The sequence below is a fragment of the Lithobates pipiens genome, unplaced genomic scaffold, assembly GCF_037356315.1.
Source record: "Lithobates pipiens isolate NorthernLeopardFrog02 unplaced genomic scaffold, aLitPip1_a1.2 Scaffold_1, whole genome shotgun sequence".
Classification (NCBI taxonomy): Eukaryota; Metazoa; Chordata; class Amphibia; order Anura; family Ranidae; genus Lithobates; species Lithobates pipiens.
The window spans coordinates 104,803,133-104,822,955 of record NW_027507685.1 but is presented as its reverse complement, the minus strand read 5'-3'; the positions used below and the strand labels follow the sequence as shown (position 1 = coordinate 104,822,955).

General features: G+C 43.4%; 1 protein-coding gene across 4 annotated transcripts in view; it reads right to left on the bottom strand.

The window, feature by feature from the left end:
• The window catches only part of DRP2 (dystrophin related protein 2), a 132,353-nt gene that overhangs the window by 90,958 nt on the left and 21,572 nt on the right, over positions 1-19,823 (bottom strand). For 3 of the 4 annotated variants that reach the window (XM_077468224.1, XM_077468363.1, XM_077468292.1), the window contains 4 exons: positions 15,409-15,490; positions 13,899-13,992; positions 2,878-3,034; positions 2,260-2,383 (listed from right to left, as the gene is read on the bottom strand). In XM_077468224.1, coding sequence (XP_077324350.1) covers positions 2,260-2,383; positions 2,878-3,034; positions 13,899-13,945 — 328 coding nt within the window. In that variant the 5' untranslated portion in view covers positions 13,946-13,992; positions 15,409-15,490. The remainder of the gene's footprint in view (positions 1-2,259; positions 2,384-2,877; positions 3,035-13,898; positions 13,993-15,408; positions 15,491-19,823) is intronic. The other variant, XM_077468440.1, reaches the window with a different exon arrangement.

The following is a 19,823-nucleotide window of genomic DNA, read 5'->3' as shown; positions in this document are numbered from 1 at the left end:
TACGTTCTAACAACCAGGATGAGCGGACCGATCCCCAGGGCATGACCCCCCCCCCCAGACCCCCCGGACACATACACAGACCCCAACATATGATGCAAAAACTCTGCCCTATGTACCATAAACTCATAAACATAGAACCATAACAAGAAAAACCCTCTTAACCAACTCCAACTACTCCCCCCTCCCCCCACCCAGCCCTCAGCTTACACAACTTTGCTGGAGCATTCATCCCCGAACTTCCAAACAGTCGTTTTTTTCCCCATGCATTGATGGAGTTTAAGATGGCTTCCACACCCGCTCAATCTACCCACCTATGCATGCAGCATACACGGTATCTGTCCAATCAGGAGGTGATCACTCCCTGTATTGGTCACAGATGCAGGTCCACTGAGCTTAAATGAGCTAAGGGGCTCACGGCCCCCGCCCTCGGTGTATAATGAGAGTATATTGTATAAGCAATCGTCCATTTACAAACATAAGTGGGGTGGAATCCCCCACCTGCATTAGAACCGGGAGCCATAAAATACAGGGTGTGTAGCCAGCTGCACTGGATAGTAGGGCAGTCATTTTACCGGGCCAACGATCTCCACTCTCCCAAGGCCCCGTCAATTAGACCCCAGGGAAACATATCAAAGGTACCCCTGGTCTGTTAACAGGGGCTCCTGTCCATACGGGTCTGCAGGCCACTTGAAAGTATAGTCTCCAGAGTGTCCATTAAACATGGTCTTAATAGTAGCTTTTACCCCAGACGTTACAACAACCAAGGCCTCATCCAAACGATTGACTGATAATGGAGAGGGGGTCAACCCAACATAGGCAACAGTTAGTAACACATCTTACCCCCGAAGTGTGTCTGGTACAGTCCTCTACTGTCCATACGGGTCTGCAGGCCACTTGAAAACATAGTCCCAAGATTGTCCGTTAAACATGGTCTTAATAATAGCCTGCTCCCCAGATGTTACAACTGTTAGGGCCTTATCCAAAATGACTGGCTGATAATTGGGAGGGGGTCAACCCAGCATAGGCAACATTTAGTATTACAACTTACCCCCGTGGTGTGTCTGGTGTAGTCCTCCATTATGCCGGATGGTTTCTTTCAGCCTCCCTCCGATCCAGCCACTCTGCTGCTTGTGCCGCATCATCAAAAAAGTGTGCCCGGTCCTCTACCATAATGCGGAGCCTCACTGGGAACATCATGGAATATAATTTAAATGGTGAGCTCTTAGCCGCCGTTTGACATCCACGAAGCGGGCCCTTTGATTTTGGACCTCCGCCGAGAAATCAGGAAATACCATTAAATGTCCCGTCTGGAAGGGAATGTTGCCCTTCTCCCTACTCAGGCGCAGGATAGTGTCACGGTCCCGAAAATTTAGCAACTTAGCAATAAACGTGCGTGGCGGTGCTCCCTCAGGTAGGCGTCTCGCGGGCATGCGGTGCGCCCGCTCCACCACGAACGATGCAGAAAATGCCTCCCTGCCATATGTTTTGATCAGCAGGGTTTCCAAGAAGGTAGGTGGATAAGGGCCCTTGGCACCCTGCGGCAAACCTATGAATCGGAGGTTCGATCTGCGGGTTCTATTTTCCAGGTCATCATGTTTCTGGGCCAGGAGCTGTAGTTGGCGCCGTACCTCCTCGTGGGAGTGCTGGAGCGGATGCAACACGTCCTCCCCCTGGCTAATCCTGTAATCCGTCTCCTTGACACGGTCCCTGAGTTTAGTCATGTCCTGCCTGATAAGGGAGATATCCACCCTTATCTCCTCAATTTTCAAGGTCAAGGAGGACTGACACGTTGATATAGCCTCCAACACCTTGGCAGAGTCGTTCGCCGCTGGCTGGTGTGGGGGGGGTCACCATCTTGTCCCTCGTCCCTATCTTGCCTTCGGTATTTGTTCAGGGAGGACACGGCAGTGCTGTTTCTTTTTGGCGGAGACATTGCGTACTTGTTTCCAGAGTCCCGGACCGTCAAGCCTGGGTATTTTTCAGTCGTCACTGGCTCACAGGATGTCTGTGCAGGATACACCGAGAGCTCAGCTCAGCTCACATGCGACCTACTCCATCACCGTCCAGGCCACGCCTCCTAAAGGACTTTATTTTTACTGGTAAATTTTTTTTATATCCACTGCCTCACCTCACCTCCCAAAAGGGGTTTCAACCCTTCACTTCTCAATACATAAATACAAAAAAAGATTAGTATAATATGGTTTGACTTGCCTGATTTACTTATGCCCCATGCCTGAACACCATTCATTATACACTAACCTTTGGTCAATGCAGATGTGTCCTCCTCTGCATCTTGGAAGGGATGCTGGGTGAGGAAGGCTTGAGCCGACTCAAGAATCGAGTATATGTATGGACCCCGTGCTTTCACCTCCTCAATAAACAGCTAAAAAGTTATAGAATATAAATCAATACACACAGGATAAACACACATAACTATTACCATAGATATACAAAATTTAAGCCAAGGTTCCTGTCAGGCCTACTCCATCCATTCCACCACTATACCATCATTACTCTCCTGTCGCAGTCTACATTTTTTGTAGGATCGGATACTGGGACTGTCTTCTTGGCAAGGTAGGGGCTTGATGACTCCCTTGTTGGCATGTTGATTTGAAGCCAAGGTTCCTGTCTGGTCTACTCCAGCAATTCCACCTCTTTGCCATCACAGTCCCCATTTTTTGCGGGAACCAATGCCATCAGAGACTGTCTATATTATCGTGGCAAGTTAAGGGCTTAATGGCAGAGAGTATAATGTAATGGTGATCAGGTTGAGAGAACCAAATCAGAGGGTCATGTGTATAATAGACTTTCTACGTATATTGACCTGATTTATTTTGAAGATATGTTCTAATGATATGAAACTGAATAAGATCTTACCAGATGTTTATCTTTGGCCTGCTGCACTGCCGATAAGTCACCACGGAGAGGCAGCTGGACTGACAGTTCTTCATCTTTCGCCCCTAGCCAATCTATGATCTCTTGAAGTGGAGGCTGCAGCTTGAGGGTAGGATCTGCAAATGCTTCCAGACGTGCCCTGAGGAAACAAAAGAAAAATATTGGTATAAAAAAAACAATAGTACAGGTTGGATATTAGCACAAGCACCAGTGTGGTATTCACCAGTCAGTTAATGGCTTAGAAACAAGTGATATATATATATATATATATATATATACACACACACACACACACACACACACACACACACACACACACACACACACACACACCCCTTGAAATATTTGTATATAACGCAGAATCTCAAAGCTATGTATAAACCCACAGTAAAAATGCAAACAAAAAGTGGAAGTTCTTTGACTCTATTAACACCACCGTTAAGGGCATCCCATTATTCTACAACCTCATAGTAAACGAAAGGTCTTTTGACAAAACCATCTTCATAAATACATGGGAATTACCATAGGAAAGCCCTCAAAATGGGCTTTGGCTTTAAAACGGAATTATACTCTTTCATATATATTTTGTCCCCCCCCCCCCCAAGCACCTAAGCAGCTCAGTAAGCCGATTGGAGAGTCTGTGCTTTGGCAAAAAAATTTACCAGTGGTGAAAGCTATAATTTTGTGGCAAAATCTATTTCACCAAGGATGTAAATAAAGTCGGCAATAGTCCTTTTTCACAACTCTTTCCTCAAATGGTAGCCTACAGTGAATTTCACAACCCAAGGGCCATGTGTCCTCAACTTGTGGTCTACAGTGAATGCTACAACCCAAGGCCTGTGTTTCCTCAACTGGTGGTCTACAGTGAATTCCCCAACCCAAGAGCCATATTTTATCAACTGGTGGTCTACAGGGAATCCCACAACCCAAGGGAATTTCACAAGCTAAGGGCCATGTTTTCTCAACTGGTGGCCTACAGACAATTCCACAACCCCAGGGACATGTTTTCTCAACTAGTAACCTACAGTGAACTTCACAACCCAAGGGCCATGTTTTCTCAACTGGTGGTCTACAGCGAATTCCACAACCTAAGTGCTGTGTTTACTCAAATAGTTGCCTTCAGCTAATTTTACAACCCAATAGCTGTACTTCCTCAACTGGTGGTCTACAGTGAATTCTGCAACCCAAGGACCATGCCGTTAACCCAGTTGCCAGATCAGGGGACTGTTAGCTTTGCAGGCAAACAGCAGCAAAGCCCAACCGAATTCCACCAGCTTAATACAGGAGCATGTTTCTCACATATGTTTCACAATTAGGCCTAGTCAGGAACCATTATCACTGTACTACACATTTTGCAAGACCTTGCATCTCCCTGTTGCTTCCAAGTCTGGCCCCTAGGCTAGTCCTGTGCCCTAGTCCTATTGAATGCATCATGGAACCTTTCTGACCACTACCTACCCACCTAGACCTGATCTGGCTGCTAATTACACTTTACTCAGGCTTAGGCTGTGCTTAATAAAGTTGCTTATTCAGTCCTGCTAAATCATATCCTTCTTTACTCTAGCCTGGCTGCCTGCAGCCACTTACAAAGGCTCAAGGGGATACAGCCAAGAGGAGCTTGGATGTCAATGCTTATTGAAGAGATTGGTAAAGATAAAGATAACAAGCTCTGGTAAGGCAGCTGACATGCAACTTCTGTTTCAATATGTTTATTGGAAATTTTAGAAAACATAATATGCTCATTAAACACCCCCGCAGGGGCTACAAAACATAAATAGTAATTCAAAGGGCAAACTATCACAATTAACAGATAGCATAATGTAGCTAGGGGAAGTATCAAGGTTGGCTACAGTATAAAATATCCTATCCCCTTTATCGTCTCTGAAAGGGAAGCCCTTCTCCAGTCACCCCCTTCCATGGGGGCAGCAGTGATTGCTAAGGAAGTTAGAGACTATAAAGAAAAGTGAAAAGAGATAAGAGACAAGAGAAAGAAGGTCGGAGAAAATAGGGGGGGAATGGACGGGGAAACTCAGACAGGGACGCCCCACCGAGGGGAGTTAGACCAGGCCTAGGCATGCAGCTTGGAGTGAAGGGAACTCATAAGAGATCCACGGCTCCCAGATTTTGAGAAATTTAGCGCGTGAATTGTGCACAATGCTGGACATGCGTTCCTGAAGTAGCATAGCAGTCATACGTGTCTTCACCCCTTGAAAATCTACCTGCTGGGTCTTCCAGGCCTGTGCAATGGTCTGTTTGGCAGCTATAAAGAGGTAGGTGGCCAGCTTCTGCTGAGGACCTCGCAAGCCTGGTATTGGACAATGTAGTAGAGCTAGCCTGGCATCCCGTCAGACTGTTAGATGAAAGAGTGTCTGCAGCAAGCCAAAAACCCTAGACCCAAACCCCACCAGCCCTGGGCAGGACCACCATATGTGTATAACATCACCCCACTGTCCACAGTTGCGAAAGCATCTGTCAGTACTTCCAGGGAAGGCCTGAGCTGTGCGGGCCGGTACCCAGTACCAGCGGAATAGTACTTTGTATGCTGCTTCTAGGGTATTCGTATTAAACGAGCATTTGGCTACCATTTTCCAGGCCTTACTCCAGTCTTCTAAATCTATTGGGGCCTGCAGGTCCCTTTCCCATTGGGCCATGTAGGAGAGGGGTGCTGATGGCAGGCGTCCATTTAGGGATGCATAGATAGCCGAGATAAGGCCTGGGGACCCAGGGGTGTGTTGGCATGCGTGCTCCAAAAAGTTTTTTTAAATGGGTAGGTAGACGTGCGACGCAAGGCTGCAATCCAGTGTTTCAAATGAATGAAACGATACTGCTCACTAGCCGGTGCACCATGCGTTTCTCGAATAGTCTCCCAGGAGGGGAAGAGGCGTGAGGAAAGAAAATTTTGAACTCGTAGGTAGCCATGTGAGGGCCACCAAGAGAATGCCTGGGATTCCTCCAGGCCTGGTGGGAAAAGAGGATTGTGAGTGATGGGGAGCAGGGGTATAAAGGGGGACATCAAGTTACCAGAGAAGGGGACCGAGTCCCAAATCTGCAGACCATGTAGTAGCATTGGGCTCAAAGGGGGGGGGGGGGGCGTAGTTTCTGGGGGAGCCAGAGCAGTGCTTGGGGCGAACACGGGTCGCAATTAGGCACCTCCAGAAGCACCCACAAGGGAACATCCGTGGTTATGTGGAGCATGGACAACGGGGAGATCTGCGCCGCGGTGTAGTACTTAGAGATGTTGGGGACCCCCAGGCCCCCCTGTAGCCTATGGGTGAAAAGGGTCGCTCTTGGTACCCTAGGGCGTTTATTCGCCCAGATAAATTGGAGGATCCTATTCTGCAGGAGTCGAAGGAAGAAGGTGGGTACTCGGACAGGCAGAGTGTGAAAGTAGTAAAGGACTTTGGGCAAGATCGTCATTTTAGCTGCCGAGATCCTGCCAACCCATGAAAGAGTGGGAAATTGGCAAGCATGCATAAGGGTGCCGACATGCAACTTCAAAAAAGTGAATAAAAAAAATGTGAATAAGGGGAACCTAGCACACCTTGCCCATTAGCCTTGATAATGGAGAAAATTGATTTTCAAGCATTGCATACCATTGACTTCAATAGGGTTCCTATTAAAGTTCACAATTTGCGTATTTATTGGTTCTACAGGGTAACACTTATCGGAATCTAGAATAAGGGTTTGGTATGGATTCCTAGAAGGATACCACATTGTGTTTTTATTTATTTTTTGCTTGTTCTACAAGAACCAATGACTGAGCAGCCACCAGCATCCTAGCAACCAGTGAGGTCTTCAATTGCTGGGATGCAGGCAGCCAACCCAAACAACATCCTTGACTCCTAAGGCACATAAAATGTTCTGTGCGGCCACTATTGTCCCATTAAAATACGAAATTTGCATATTTTTAGGTATGTTTTCCGAAAGTGCCCACAAGGAGATTCTTCCTTTGCTGCTTTATACTGACTTATTCCTGGATAACCCAACATGGGTCTGTGTTGAAACCAAGCAGTCACCAGCATCCTAGCAACCGGCAAGGTCATCAGTTAGTAGGAAGCAGTCAGGCAGCCCAAACAACTTCCTTGGTTCCTAGAGCACATGCTTCCAAGCAATCAAAGATGCTGCACGGTCACTTGTGTCCCAAAGTTTGCAATTTGCGAATATTTAGGCGCATTTTGCCAAAAGCGTTTGTGAATGGAACCCAAAGGAGATTCGACTATCACTTTTGCATACTGACTTATTCCTGGATAACCCAACATGGGTCTATGTTGAAACCAAGCGGTCGCCAGCACCCTAGCAACCGATGAGGTCATCAGTTGTTAGGATGCAGTTGGACAGCCAAAAACAATGTCTTTGGTTCCTATGGCGCATGCTCCCAAGCAATCAAAGATGCTGTATGGCCACTTGTGTCTCAAAGTTCCCAATTTGCGTATTTTTAGGCGCGTTCGCTGAAAAAGTGCCCACAATTGGAGCCCAAAGAGATTTGCCCATCGCTGTTTGATACTGACTTATGCCTGAATAACCTAACATGGGTCTGTGTTGAAACCTAGAGGTCGCCAGCATCCTAGCAACCAATAGAGTCATCGGCTCCTAGGATGCAGTCGGTCTTCCCAAACATCATCCTTGGCTCCTAGGGCGCATGCTTCCAGGCAAAGATGCTGTAGGGCCACTTGTGTCCCAAAGTTTGCAATTTGCATATTTTTAGACGTGTTTGCCAAAAGTGCATGGAACACAAGGAGATTAGACCATTACTGTTTGATATGGACTTATCCCTGGATAACCCAACATGGGTCTGTGCTGAAACCTAGAGTTCGCCAGCATCCTAGCAACCAATGAGGTCTTCGGTTCCTAGGATGCAGTCGGCCTTCCCAAACATCATCCTTGGCTCCTAGGGCGCATGCTTCCAAGCAAAGATGCTGTAGGGCCACTTGTGTCCCAAAGTTTGCAATTTGCATATTTTTAGACGTGTTTGCCGAAAGTGCATGGAACCCAAGGAGATTAGACCATTACTGTTTGATATGGACTTATCCCTGGACAACCCAACATGGGTCTGTGTTGAAACATTCCGATACGGTTAGCTCTTTGTTCTCTTGACATGTCGCCATCCACTCAACAGAACAGGAGGGGAATGTAGAAAACTTGATACAATGTCTGCCAAGAATAAGATCCAGAGACACGACGAGATTGGAAGGAAGACACAGCCGGTATTCCCCCCCGGGAGCAAATATGGAAGGAGGATTATCTTGTTTAATTTATCCTCCAGGGTGTTGAATGCGCCTTATTATCACAATGACTCAAGTTTTCCCTCCTTCTTGCTGTTTTAATTTTGCTCGATATTGGATATAAATAAGTTTGGGAGATCATTAACATTTATGAGACATTAGATTGGAAATCTTGACATAGAGAGAGCGAGCAGCCGGAATGTTCTGCATCCTTGTGGGATATCATTTGAAGATTTGTCTTATATTGAAGATTTAGAATTCAGAAAGGGGTATTGATTCAACTAAAGGCATACACAGAATTCACATGAGGTCAAGATCGGATTTGTTCCTTATTCAGTCATCGGCTTATGGTTTATATTTATAAAAAAAAAAAAACACATGTAAAAATTCAAGTACGGATAGCCTGGAAGAGCCCAATTTATATTAAAGTCTTTCACGTTAATATACAGCATCTCACAAAAGGGAGTACACTGTAAATATTTTATTCTATCTTTTCATGTGACAACACTGGAGAAATGACACTTGGCTACAATGTAAAGTAGTGAGTGTACAGCTTGTATAACAGTGTAAATTTGCCGTCCCCTCAAAATAACTCAACACACAGCCATTAATGTCTAAACCGCTGGCAACAAAAGTCAGTACACCCCTAAGTGAAAATGTCCAAATTGGGCCCAATTAGCCATTTTCCCTCCCCAATGTCATATGACTCCTTAGTATTGCAAGGTCTCAGCTGTGTAAAATTCGGTGTTCGCTCTCACTCTTTCATACTGGTCACTGGAAGTTCAACATGGTACCTTATGGCAAAGAACTCTTTGAGGATCTGAAGAAAGCAATTGTTGCTCTACATAAAGATGGCCTAGGCTATAAGAAGATTGCCAAGACCCTGAAACTGAGCTGCAGCACGTGGCCAAAACCATACAGTGGTTTAACAGGACAGGTTCCACTCAGAACAGGCCTCACCAAGGTCCACCAAAGAAGTTGAAGTCACGTGCTCAGCATCATATCCAGAGGTTGTCTTTGGGAAATAGACGTATGAGTGCTGCCAGCATTGCTGCAGAGGTTGAAGGGGCGAGGTGGGGGGGGGGGGGGTCCAGCCTGTCAGTGCTCAGACCATACGCGGCACACTGCATCAAATTGGTCTGCATGGCTGTCGTCCCAGAAGGAAGCCTCTTCTAAATATGATGCACGAAAAAGCCCACAAACAGCTTGCTGAAGACAAGCAGACTAAGGACATGGATTACTGGAACCATGTCCTGTGGTCTGATGAGACCAAGATCAACTTATTTGGTTCAGATGGTGTCAAGCGTGTGTGGCAGCAACCAGGTGAGGAGTACAAAGACAATTGTGTCTTGCCTACAGTCAAGCATGGTGGTGGAAGTGTCACGGTCTGGGGCTGCATGAGTGCTGCCAGCACTGGGGAGCTACAGTTGCCAACATACTGTGACATACTGAAGCAGAAAATGAACCCCTCCCTGGGCCACAGGGCAGTATTCTAACATAATAATGACCCAAAAACACCTCCAAGACGACCACTGCCTTTCTAAAAAAGCTGAGGGTAAAGGTGATGGACTGGCCAAGCATGTCTCCAGACCTAAACCCTATTGAGCATCTAAATTAATAAGTGGTGTTGCGCTCCAAATAGATAATCAGTGAATAGATATATAAATAAATAAACTGGATAAATTATCTTAGTATCAATAAATAAATAAATAAATAAAATAAATGAATTACATAAAATAGCTAGGTGCCTGTGAATGCATAAGTGCTCAAAAGACTCCGGATAATATATATATCCACTCCAAATTGATTAGATCAAGATGTGCACCTTCACGGTGCTAGCGATATCCAGTCAAGTGCAATGTGAACAATCAGTAATCCACACATAAAAGCAAAAAATTTAAGTGAAAAACGTGCAACATAAAATAATAATAAATAAATGCAATGCAATAAAATCCAGTGTATCTTAATCCATAAAGTGCATAAAGTGAAAAAAAATATATAAATAATCACTTTATGGATTAAGATACACTGGATTTTATTGCATTGCATTTATTTATTATTATTTTATGTTGCAGGTTTTTCACTTTAATTTTTTGCTTTTATGTGTGGATTACTGATTGTTCACATTGCACTTGACTGGATATCGCTAGCACCGTGAAGGTGCACATTTTGATCTAATCAATTTGGAGTGGATATATATATTATCCGGAGTCTTTTGAGCACTTATACATTCACAGGCACCTAGCTATTTTATGTAATTAATTAATTTTATTTATTTATTTATTTATTGATACCAAGATAATTTATCCAGTTTATTTATTTATATATCTATTCACTGATTATCTATTTGGAGCGCAACACCACTTATTAATTTAGTATCACACACATTTAGGGGAGGGTTATTACCCCTGTCGGTGTTTTGCTGCAACCATAGTCTCTATTCTGTTTTAGGTTACTTAGTTTGGCGCGAGAATACCTTAAACCTATACCTATTGAGCATCTGTGGTGCATCTGCAAATGGAAGGAGAAGAAGCGCAAGGTCTCCAACATCCACCAGCTCTGTGATGTCATCATGGAGGAGTGGAAGAGGACTACAGTAGCAATCTGTGAAGCTCTGGTGAACTCCCTGCCCAAGAGGGTTAAGGTAGTGCTGGAAAATAATGGTGGTCACACAAAATATTGAGCCCAATGTGGATATTTTCACTTAGGGGTGAACTTTTGTTGCCAGCGGTTAATGGCTCTGTGTTGAGTTATTTTGAGGGGACAGCAAATTTATACTGTTATACAAGCTGTACAATCACTACTTTACATTGTAGACAAGTGTAATTTCTTCAAATGAAGATAGAAAAAAATATTTACAAAAATGTGAGGGGTCTACTCACTTTTGTGAGATACGGTATCTACTGGTGAAAGAAGAGTTTACTGTCTCCTGTGAGTTACTAAAGAGGATTAATAATCTCCATAGTATAAGGGGTTCTACTCTACACACTGTGCTGTATTTTACATACTGTACTCTAAAGCCGATCAGGCAGGGCACAGGCAGAATGACAATCTGTAAACCAGGCAGCTCGTCATTCTGTTAGAGGGGAAGGTATTTGTAACAAAGCATCCCACACTCTGCTTGAGTGCCTTCGTCATATACCGCTTCCTCCCAGTCTGAATATAGATTTTAGATATTCCAACCGCTTTCAACAAACATGGCAATACTTGTTTGGTTGCTAAACATGGGCTGTTTATTTAAAACACAAGTACACAGGAAATACTCTGGACAATCCCCCAATCTTTGCATTCCAGACGAGGGTAGACTGTCCAATCAGCAGTGAGCTGTTGGAGGAATTCACCCCCACCAATCTCATAGCCAATATACTTAGGCAATCCCATAATATCCAAGGCAGACCAAAACAATAGAACATTGGAATACAGCCACGACCCAGCAAAAAGTACACAACAAAATGAGACAATATACCAACCACCCCAAGCTGGCAGAGACCATCATGGCCTCCTTAATAATGTCCTTTTGCATTACATAACAGAATATCTTCCTAAATGCTTGTAGCTCCCTCAAATGCCAGGGCCCATAGTCAGTAGGAGCCTCTGTCCCGGGTGAGTCTGTCACATTTCTCCCCCATCAAAAGTCGACTAACAAGGTCCCAGACCTCTACCTGGTCTGGACATGTGTTAGTTTGGCAGAGTGAACACACATTCTTGGCTGCAAGGAATAGTTGACCTCAGTAGGTGTGGGGCAGAGGTCATTGGCTCTTGACTCTTCAGCTGGGTGTTTTTTTCCCAGAGGCTCAGTCTGCTGTTGGGCAGAGAGGCCAATCGCCCCAGCTTCCTGAAGCTGTAGAGACACTGTAGGTGCTAGACAGAGGCCAGCGGCACTCTGCCCTGTTGCCAGCACTTCTGCTGGGGACTCCACATCATCCACTTCGGCTAACCGTTGGGGCTGGAGGCTGGATTCCTCCACTCCCAAACTGTGTAGCTGCCATTGGGGAGGTGAGACAGCTGCTACCTCTTCCGTTCCCTCATCTGGCTGCTGGGACATATCTCCGGTACTGTCTCCCAGGTGTATGGATCTTTGCTGGGGAGGAAAGACTAGCCAACTGTGTTTTCAATAAACAGTCCATGTTCAGCAACCAAACAAGTATTGCCTTGTTTGTTGTGGGGAGTGGTTAAAATATCTGATATCTATATTCAGACTGGGAGGAAGCGATATATGATGAAGGCACTCAAGCGGAGTGTGGGACATTTCGTAACATTGGCAGCAGCGGTGGACGCTTCCTGCAGTCTGGGGCATCCAAATATCCACCTGGATCCAAGGTCCGGATAGCAGGAGAGGAGAAGTACAGATACCGGCCACCATAGGAGCGGTTGGAATATCTGATATCTATATTCAGACTGGGGAGGAAGCGGTATATGACAAAGTCACTCAAGCGGAGTTTGGGACGTTTTGTTACATTGGCAGCAGCGGTGGGACGCTTCCTGCAGTCTGGGGCATCCAAAGCTCCACCTGGATCCAAGGTCCGGATAGCAGGAGAGGAGAGGTACAGATACCAGCAGTCATGGAAGAGGAATTTAGAAGAAGGTGTTCGGAAGGAGGGATGACGAACACCTCCTTCTGAATTCCTCTTCCTCAGTATACTCTTATTGGAATTTTTTTTTTTTACCAAAAATATGTAGAATATATATGGGTTTAAATTCATGAAGAAATTAAATTTTTTCCATTTTTGTTTTTAATGGATACGTTTTATAGCATAACGTCAATATAAATATTGTTTTTATTTTAGTTTTTTTAACATTGTTGGTCTTTTTTTGTTTATAGAGAAAAAAATAAAAACTGCAGATGTGATCGTATACCACCAAAAGAAAGCTCTATTTGTGGAAAAAAATGACTTTTTTATTTGGGTACAGCGCGCAATTGTCAGGTAAAGCAACGTAGTGCCGTATCGCAAAAAATGGTCATGTGGGGGGGGGGGGGGGGGATCTTCCAGAGCTGAAGTGGTTAAGGCTCACCGACTATGATGCCACACAGATGTGTATTGCTGTCATAATGAGATTAAAATGCACCTAGATGACAATACCAGAAAAAGTATAGGGATACCATATTACCATATACATGATCGGGGCCACTGAAAAGGCAGTACAGCCAGTCCTCCTGTACCGGGCCCAGGCCCCATCAGTTCAAAGGGGGGATGGGCCCAGGTGGGGGAGGAGGGCTGACTGTACTGCTTTACTGCTGACACCAATCCTCTTGTGACTCCCCCTGCAGTGCATCTGGTTTCTCCTGTTCTCTCTCCCTCTGGCTGCGCTGCAGGGGTTATATATATATATATATATATATATATATATATATATATATATAAAAATGTATTAAAATAAATAAATAACAAAATTATATATATTTTTTTAAATATATCATAATAATAATAATAATGATAATAAATAAATATATTTATATCTAAAATAATATTCTTATTATATCTAATTATTATGATAATATAAATAATTATAATATAATTATTATTGCTAAAAATATATATATATTTTTTATAGATATAATATTACATTATATAAAAATAATATATATATATATATATATATATATATATATAAATAAATATGAAAAAAATTATATATTATAATATAATAAATATATAAAGCATTAGTATCATTTGTGGATATTATTTGTAAATAAAAAGACCAGAAGATATAAAATAGGAGTGTGATTGCATAAAGCCTACAATAAAAGTTAATTTTTTTTAGGAGGATTTATGTTTTTACCTGAGACTGTGAGACTTCTTCTTTATCTCATTCCAGCACAAATTCATGTTGGAGGAAATCTCTGGGTTGCAACTGTCTCCTCAGAGTTCACAAACTACAACAAAGAAATTATTTTTTTTACATATAAAACCCTGGAGGAGCTTAGGAAAATGGTGACAGTATAGAAAGGATATGAAGAAGTGATAAGTTTAGTTACAAAGTGACATAGAAACTGACAAAAAAGGTTATTGCCATTATAGATCAGTTTACCCCATCTCTACCTGTGATTCAATTAGATTCCCAATTTATTTTTTATTTTTTTAAGTAAACATTTCCTTTATTAAAAATTATGTAATAAATTAATAAAAAAACATTTTATGTGCTTGTCTAAGCATTCAAGTGATTTAGGATTTAATACCTACCTAGACAAAACCTTAAAAAGTGTATTTTAATGTGCATTTTTTAATGAATTTCTTTTACTATTTGGGTACAGCATCGCACAACTGCGCATGTCAGTTAAAATAACGCAGTGCCATATACCAAAAAAATAGCCTGGTCAGGAAAGAGGGGGGGGGGGGGGGTAAAACCTTCAGGGGGGCTAAAGTGGTTAAACAAAAAAAAATACAAACACACACACACAAAAAAATCTTCTAAAGGCCAATGGAAATCTATTTGCTGAATAATAATAAAAATAAATAAACAAAACACACAAGAAAAAGCTCCAAGCCGATACATTGGAACAATTTTGCTAAGAAAAAAAAAATCATGAAAAATCTTGAAAACCAATTAATGGAAACAAAAGGAAAATAATAATAATAACAATAATAATAATAAAAAAATTAAAAAAAACACACGAGAAGAGCTTTTAAAGTAAAAAAAAAAGATATAATATATATATATATATATATATATATATATATATATATATATATATATATATATATATATATATATATATATATATCCCAGTAAAAATCTTCTAAGCGCAGTAAAGACATAATATACGTAAGACAAAATATATATAAAGCAAAAATACCTGCAATAAATAAATATTTAGGTATTTAGGAGCAAAAAGTCTTAAGAACAGCTGAATGCTCCTTTTGTAGAAGGACACTACAGGATGATGCTAAAGACAAATAAAGATCCAAAAATACAACAAAAAAAAAAAAAACAACAAAAGGAAGAAAAAAAATAACACAACAACACCACACACAGAAGAACTTTTAAAGGTTAAAATGTAGTTTTCAAAAAAAAAAAATGTTAACATTTTTTTTTATTTGTAATTATAATATATTATATATATATATATATATATATATATATATATATATATATATATATATATATATATCAGGAAAAATATTCTAAGTGCAGTAAAAACTTATACGGATGAACAAAAAAATATATAAAGCAAAAATACCTGCAATAAATAAATACATAAAAATATTTAGGAGCAAAAAGTCTTAAGAACAGCAGAATGCTCCTTTTGTAGACTGACACTACAGGATGATGCTGAAGACAAATAACTCACCTATAGGTTGGTAGAGAATGGCTGGGAACAGAAGATACGACACGGGAAGACGTAGTCAACAGGTGGAGGATGCGGGCAGTAACTAGGTAAAAGTCAATGAAATGTGGCATATTCATGTCGATAATTTGGTGTCACAAAAAGACAATTGGTAAGTGGTGAAAAGTGATAGACAATGCATCCCCGGGGAGTAGAGCTACCCTTTGTCCAGTCCTCCTCCCTCAGGAATGCTACCGAGTGGACGGCAACTCTTGTGCCCTTTTCTGATGAAACCAAGCTTTGTCTGGGACACATTCCACTCAACTCCCCTCTAAATATTAGACATTTATAAGGAAGGGCAAACCGCTTGCTTCTCAGCTTCTGCACTCCAAATATTACATTTTTTATATACACAACTTCCTTTCATCGAACCACCACAATCTGCTGAAGTTGTACTCAGTGAAAATTGTAAATTACGTGTGTGAGTAAATAGAGGATTAATAAACAATACAAAAAAGCATGTGCTACCAAGAATGCAACCACAAACCAACAATTATTTAAAAAAGGGACTTTTAAGGTTCCAGATAAAATTAAAAGTGTCTTTTGTTAAATAAAAAGTACACTATATTACCAAAAGTATTGTGACACCTGCCTTTACACACACATGAACTTTAATGGCATCCCAGTCTTCGTCCGTAGGGTTGGACATAGAGTTGGCCCGCCCTTTGCAGCTATAACAGCTTCAACTCTTCTGGTAAGGCCGTCCATAAGGTTTAGGAGTGTGTCTATGGGAATGTTTGACCATTCTTCCAGAAGCGCATTTGCGAGGTCAGGCACTGATGTTGGATGAGAAGTCCTGGCTTGCAGTCTCTGCTCTAATTCATCCCAAAGGTGTTCTATTGAGGTCCGGACTCTGTGCAGGCCAGTCAAGTTCCTCCACCCCAAACTCGCTCATCCGTGTCTTTATGGACCGTGCTTCGTGCACTGGGGCTCAATCATGTTGGAACAGGAAGGGGCCATCCCCAAACTGTTCCTACAAAGTTGGGAGCATGAAATTGTCCAAAATGTCTCGGTATGCTGACGCCTTAAGAGTTTCCTTCACTGAAACTAAGGGGCCAAGCCCAACCCCTGAAAAACAAGCCCCCCTCCATCAAATGATTTGGACCAGTGCACAAAGCAAGGTCCATAAAGACACTTGACTGGTCGTCACAGAGTCCTGACCTCAACCCAATATAACACCTTTGGGATGAATTAGAGCAGAGAACGTGAGCCAGGACTTCTCCTCCAACATGAATGCCTGACCTCACAAATGCTCTTCTGGGAGAATGGCCAAACATTCCCATAGACACACTCCTAAACCTTTTGGACAGCCTTCCCAGAAGAGGTGAAGCTGTTATAGCTGCAAAGGGTGGGCCAACTCAGTATTGAACCCTACAGACAAAGTCTGGGATACCATTAAAGTTCACGTGTGTAAAAAGGCAGGAGTCCCAATACTATTGGTAATACAGTGTATTTTCATAAAATATATTTTTAAAATGTATGTTCAAAAATATATAAATATTTTCTTAAAAATATGAAACAGATACAAAGTCAATCATTTGATTAGGGCGGGTTCAGATAATGACATTCTTCCTATGGTTAGGGTTGACCTTAGGGGGAAATAGAAAGTGGGTTAGCCTTAAAGAGGAAGTAAACCCTGATGGGTTTACTTCCTCTTTGATTCCCTGCAAAGGTAAAGCATAATGGACTACTATGCATCGCATAGTAGTCCATTATGTGTCACTTACCTGACACAGGAGCCAGCGAAGTCACCGCTGTCCCCTGTAGTTCCGAGCGTCCATCTTCTTGGTGGGGTCTCGCTGCTCCGGCACTGTGATTCGCCGGAGCAGCGATGACGTCACTCCCGCGCATGCACACGGGAGCCGACACTCGCGGCATATCGCCATGATCTGCGGGTTACCCAGTGCGTCTGCGCGCCGCTGTGTATGGTGCATGAGCCGTAGACAGCAGTGGCTGTGTTCAGGTAAATATATTTATATATATACACTTTATATAAAGATATTTCTTGCAACTACAGGTAAGCCTTAATCTAGGCTTACCTGTAGGTCAAAGTGGTTTGTAAGGGTTTACAACCACTTTAAGCCTAACCCCAGGGTCAACCCTAATCCTAAGGAAGAACGTCAATGGTTTGGCTACAATCAAGAATAGTATTTGTTCTCTTCAGTGTCCAGTAGGGGGTGCACAGCCATCCTTCTGGCTGGGATGGCTGGCTGTATACTATTCCCAACTGGTATAATAGGGGGTTCCTGAGGGATCTTCCTTGTGGGAAGGAATCTGAATGAAGTGTCCACCACATAAGGTGAGGGTCAGCAGTACTTCCCTAGTTTGGAGGGTTCTGAGGGGCCGAGTGCCTCCTGATTAGAGGAGTGCTACCTTGTCTGGCCAGGGGGTGGTGTTAAGCACCCCCCCGGGAGTGGTCCACTATGGTTTAGGACCCACTAAAAGAAAGGGCACTAGGCCACAACACCAATTGTTTTTTTCTGCACGTTGTCTCATGAACTAGGCTTTGGTCAAGACCAGGGCTATTATTACTAGACCTCAAGGCCTAGCCAATGAAATTATAAATTTTTTACTTATCTTTCTTCATGTGCACGTCAATTTTACACAGAGTTGTAGGGTGTGAAGACTTTGGATCTACCCTGATGTATTGGGCAAGGATGGGTGGCCCTTAGGTTCCTTCCTCCCCTACCTTGGGCGGGGGGGGGGGGGGTGAGAGGATTTATTTAGTAATCTTTGGTTGGATTTGGCTGATCATCAGGAGCCTTTTGGCCTGATGGACCTGAGTATGGCTTGCCCCCGTCAGGAGTCTTGTGCCCTGGGGGCTTGAAGAAAAAAAAAAAGAATGATTTAAGGTAACTGTGGTGGAAAGGGAGCAAAATCTATATATGTTTCACACCCTTGCTTCCTCAGGAGACAGAAGGGAATAAATAAGGCAAAGTCTACCCCAAACAAGACAGACATACAAGAACAGGACCCAACTTGGCGCCTCGCACCGAGAACAGGAATATCAAGATCTCTGGATCATGGAGGGTCATTATAAGATAAAATTATTTGCCAACCTATAGTAGCTTCATCATGGTTATCATGGAATTCTGGTTTGCACTTCAGCATGGTAGCTCCGGGGTCCTCCAATTATGACAGGATCATGTTCAAAGAAGCCAATCTGGCACTACTTCCACTTTGTCTCCTGTTGAAGTGGATGACCCGTCGCAGTGTAAATGTTTTTAACCCCTTTAGTTCAAATTTAACAATGTTATTTTGTGGTCTCATGTTTACTGTGTATGTGAATGGTGGATTCCATTATGTGTGACCCAGAGTGTGGCCTTCCACCCCGGCTATGACTAATTACCACCCATAAGAGCTTACACAAAGGGAAAATCTCCATCTGGGGGCTGATGACGAAGTGAGACCAGGGAGGTGGGAGACTGGGGACTTTCTCCGAGAACAATGCAGGCACCGCAAACAGATGTGACGCTCAGCATCTTGAGGGAGAAACAGGCTGCTTTGTCTTGAAAAGGGAGCCGACATTTCGTTACAGATATTATCGACATTTATTTTCAACGTTTTATTTTGAAGGGCAGAGGAAGCGAGAAAGAGGAGAGAGAGAAAGAGAGAGAGGAGAGAGAGAGAGGAGAGAGAGAGAGAGAGGGGGAGAGAGAGAGAGAGAAGAGGGGGGGAGAGAGAAGAGGGAGAGAGAGAAGAGGGGAGAGAGGGAGAGAGAAGAGGGGGAGAGAGAAGAAGGGAGAGAGAGAGAGAAAGAGGAGAGGGGGAGAGAGGGGAGAGGGGGGGAGAGAGGGAGAGGAGGGGAGAGAGAGGGAGAGGAGGGGGGGGGAGAGGGAGAGGAGAGAGGGAGAGAGAGGGAGAGGAGAGGGGGGGAGACATGGAGAGGAAGAGGAGAGAGGATAGGAGAGGGAAAGAGAGAAAAAGAGAGAGAAAAGAGGGGGTAGAGAGGGAGAAGAGGGGGAGAGAGAAAAAAAGAGGGGAGAGAGAAAGAAGAGGGAGACAGAGAAAAAAGAGGGGAGAGAGAGAGGAGGAAGAGAGAGAGGAGAAAGAGAGAGGAGAGAGAACAGAGGAGGAGAGAGAACAGAGGAGGAGGGAGAGAAGAGGGGGAGAGAGAGAAGAGGGGGGGGGGAGAGGGGAGAGAGAAAGAGAGAGAGAGGGGTGAAGGAGTGGAGAGGGGGGAGAGAGGGAGAGCAGGAAAGAGAGGGGGAGAGAGGGGGGGAGAGAGAGAGAGAGGAGAAGGGGAGAGAGAGAAGGGGAGAGAGAGAGGGGGAGGGGGGGAGAGAGAGAGAGGGAGAGAGAGGGGAGAGAGAGAGAGGGTAGAGAGAGAGAGGAGGAGGGGAGATGGAGAGAGAGGTGGGAGAGGAGAAGAGGGAGAG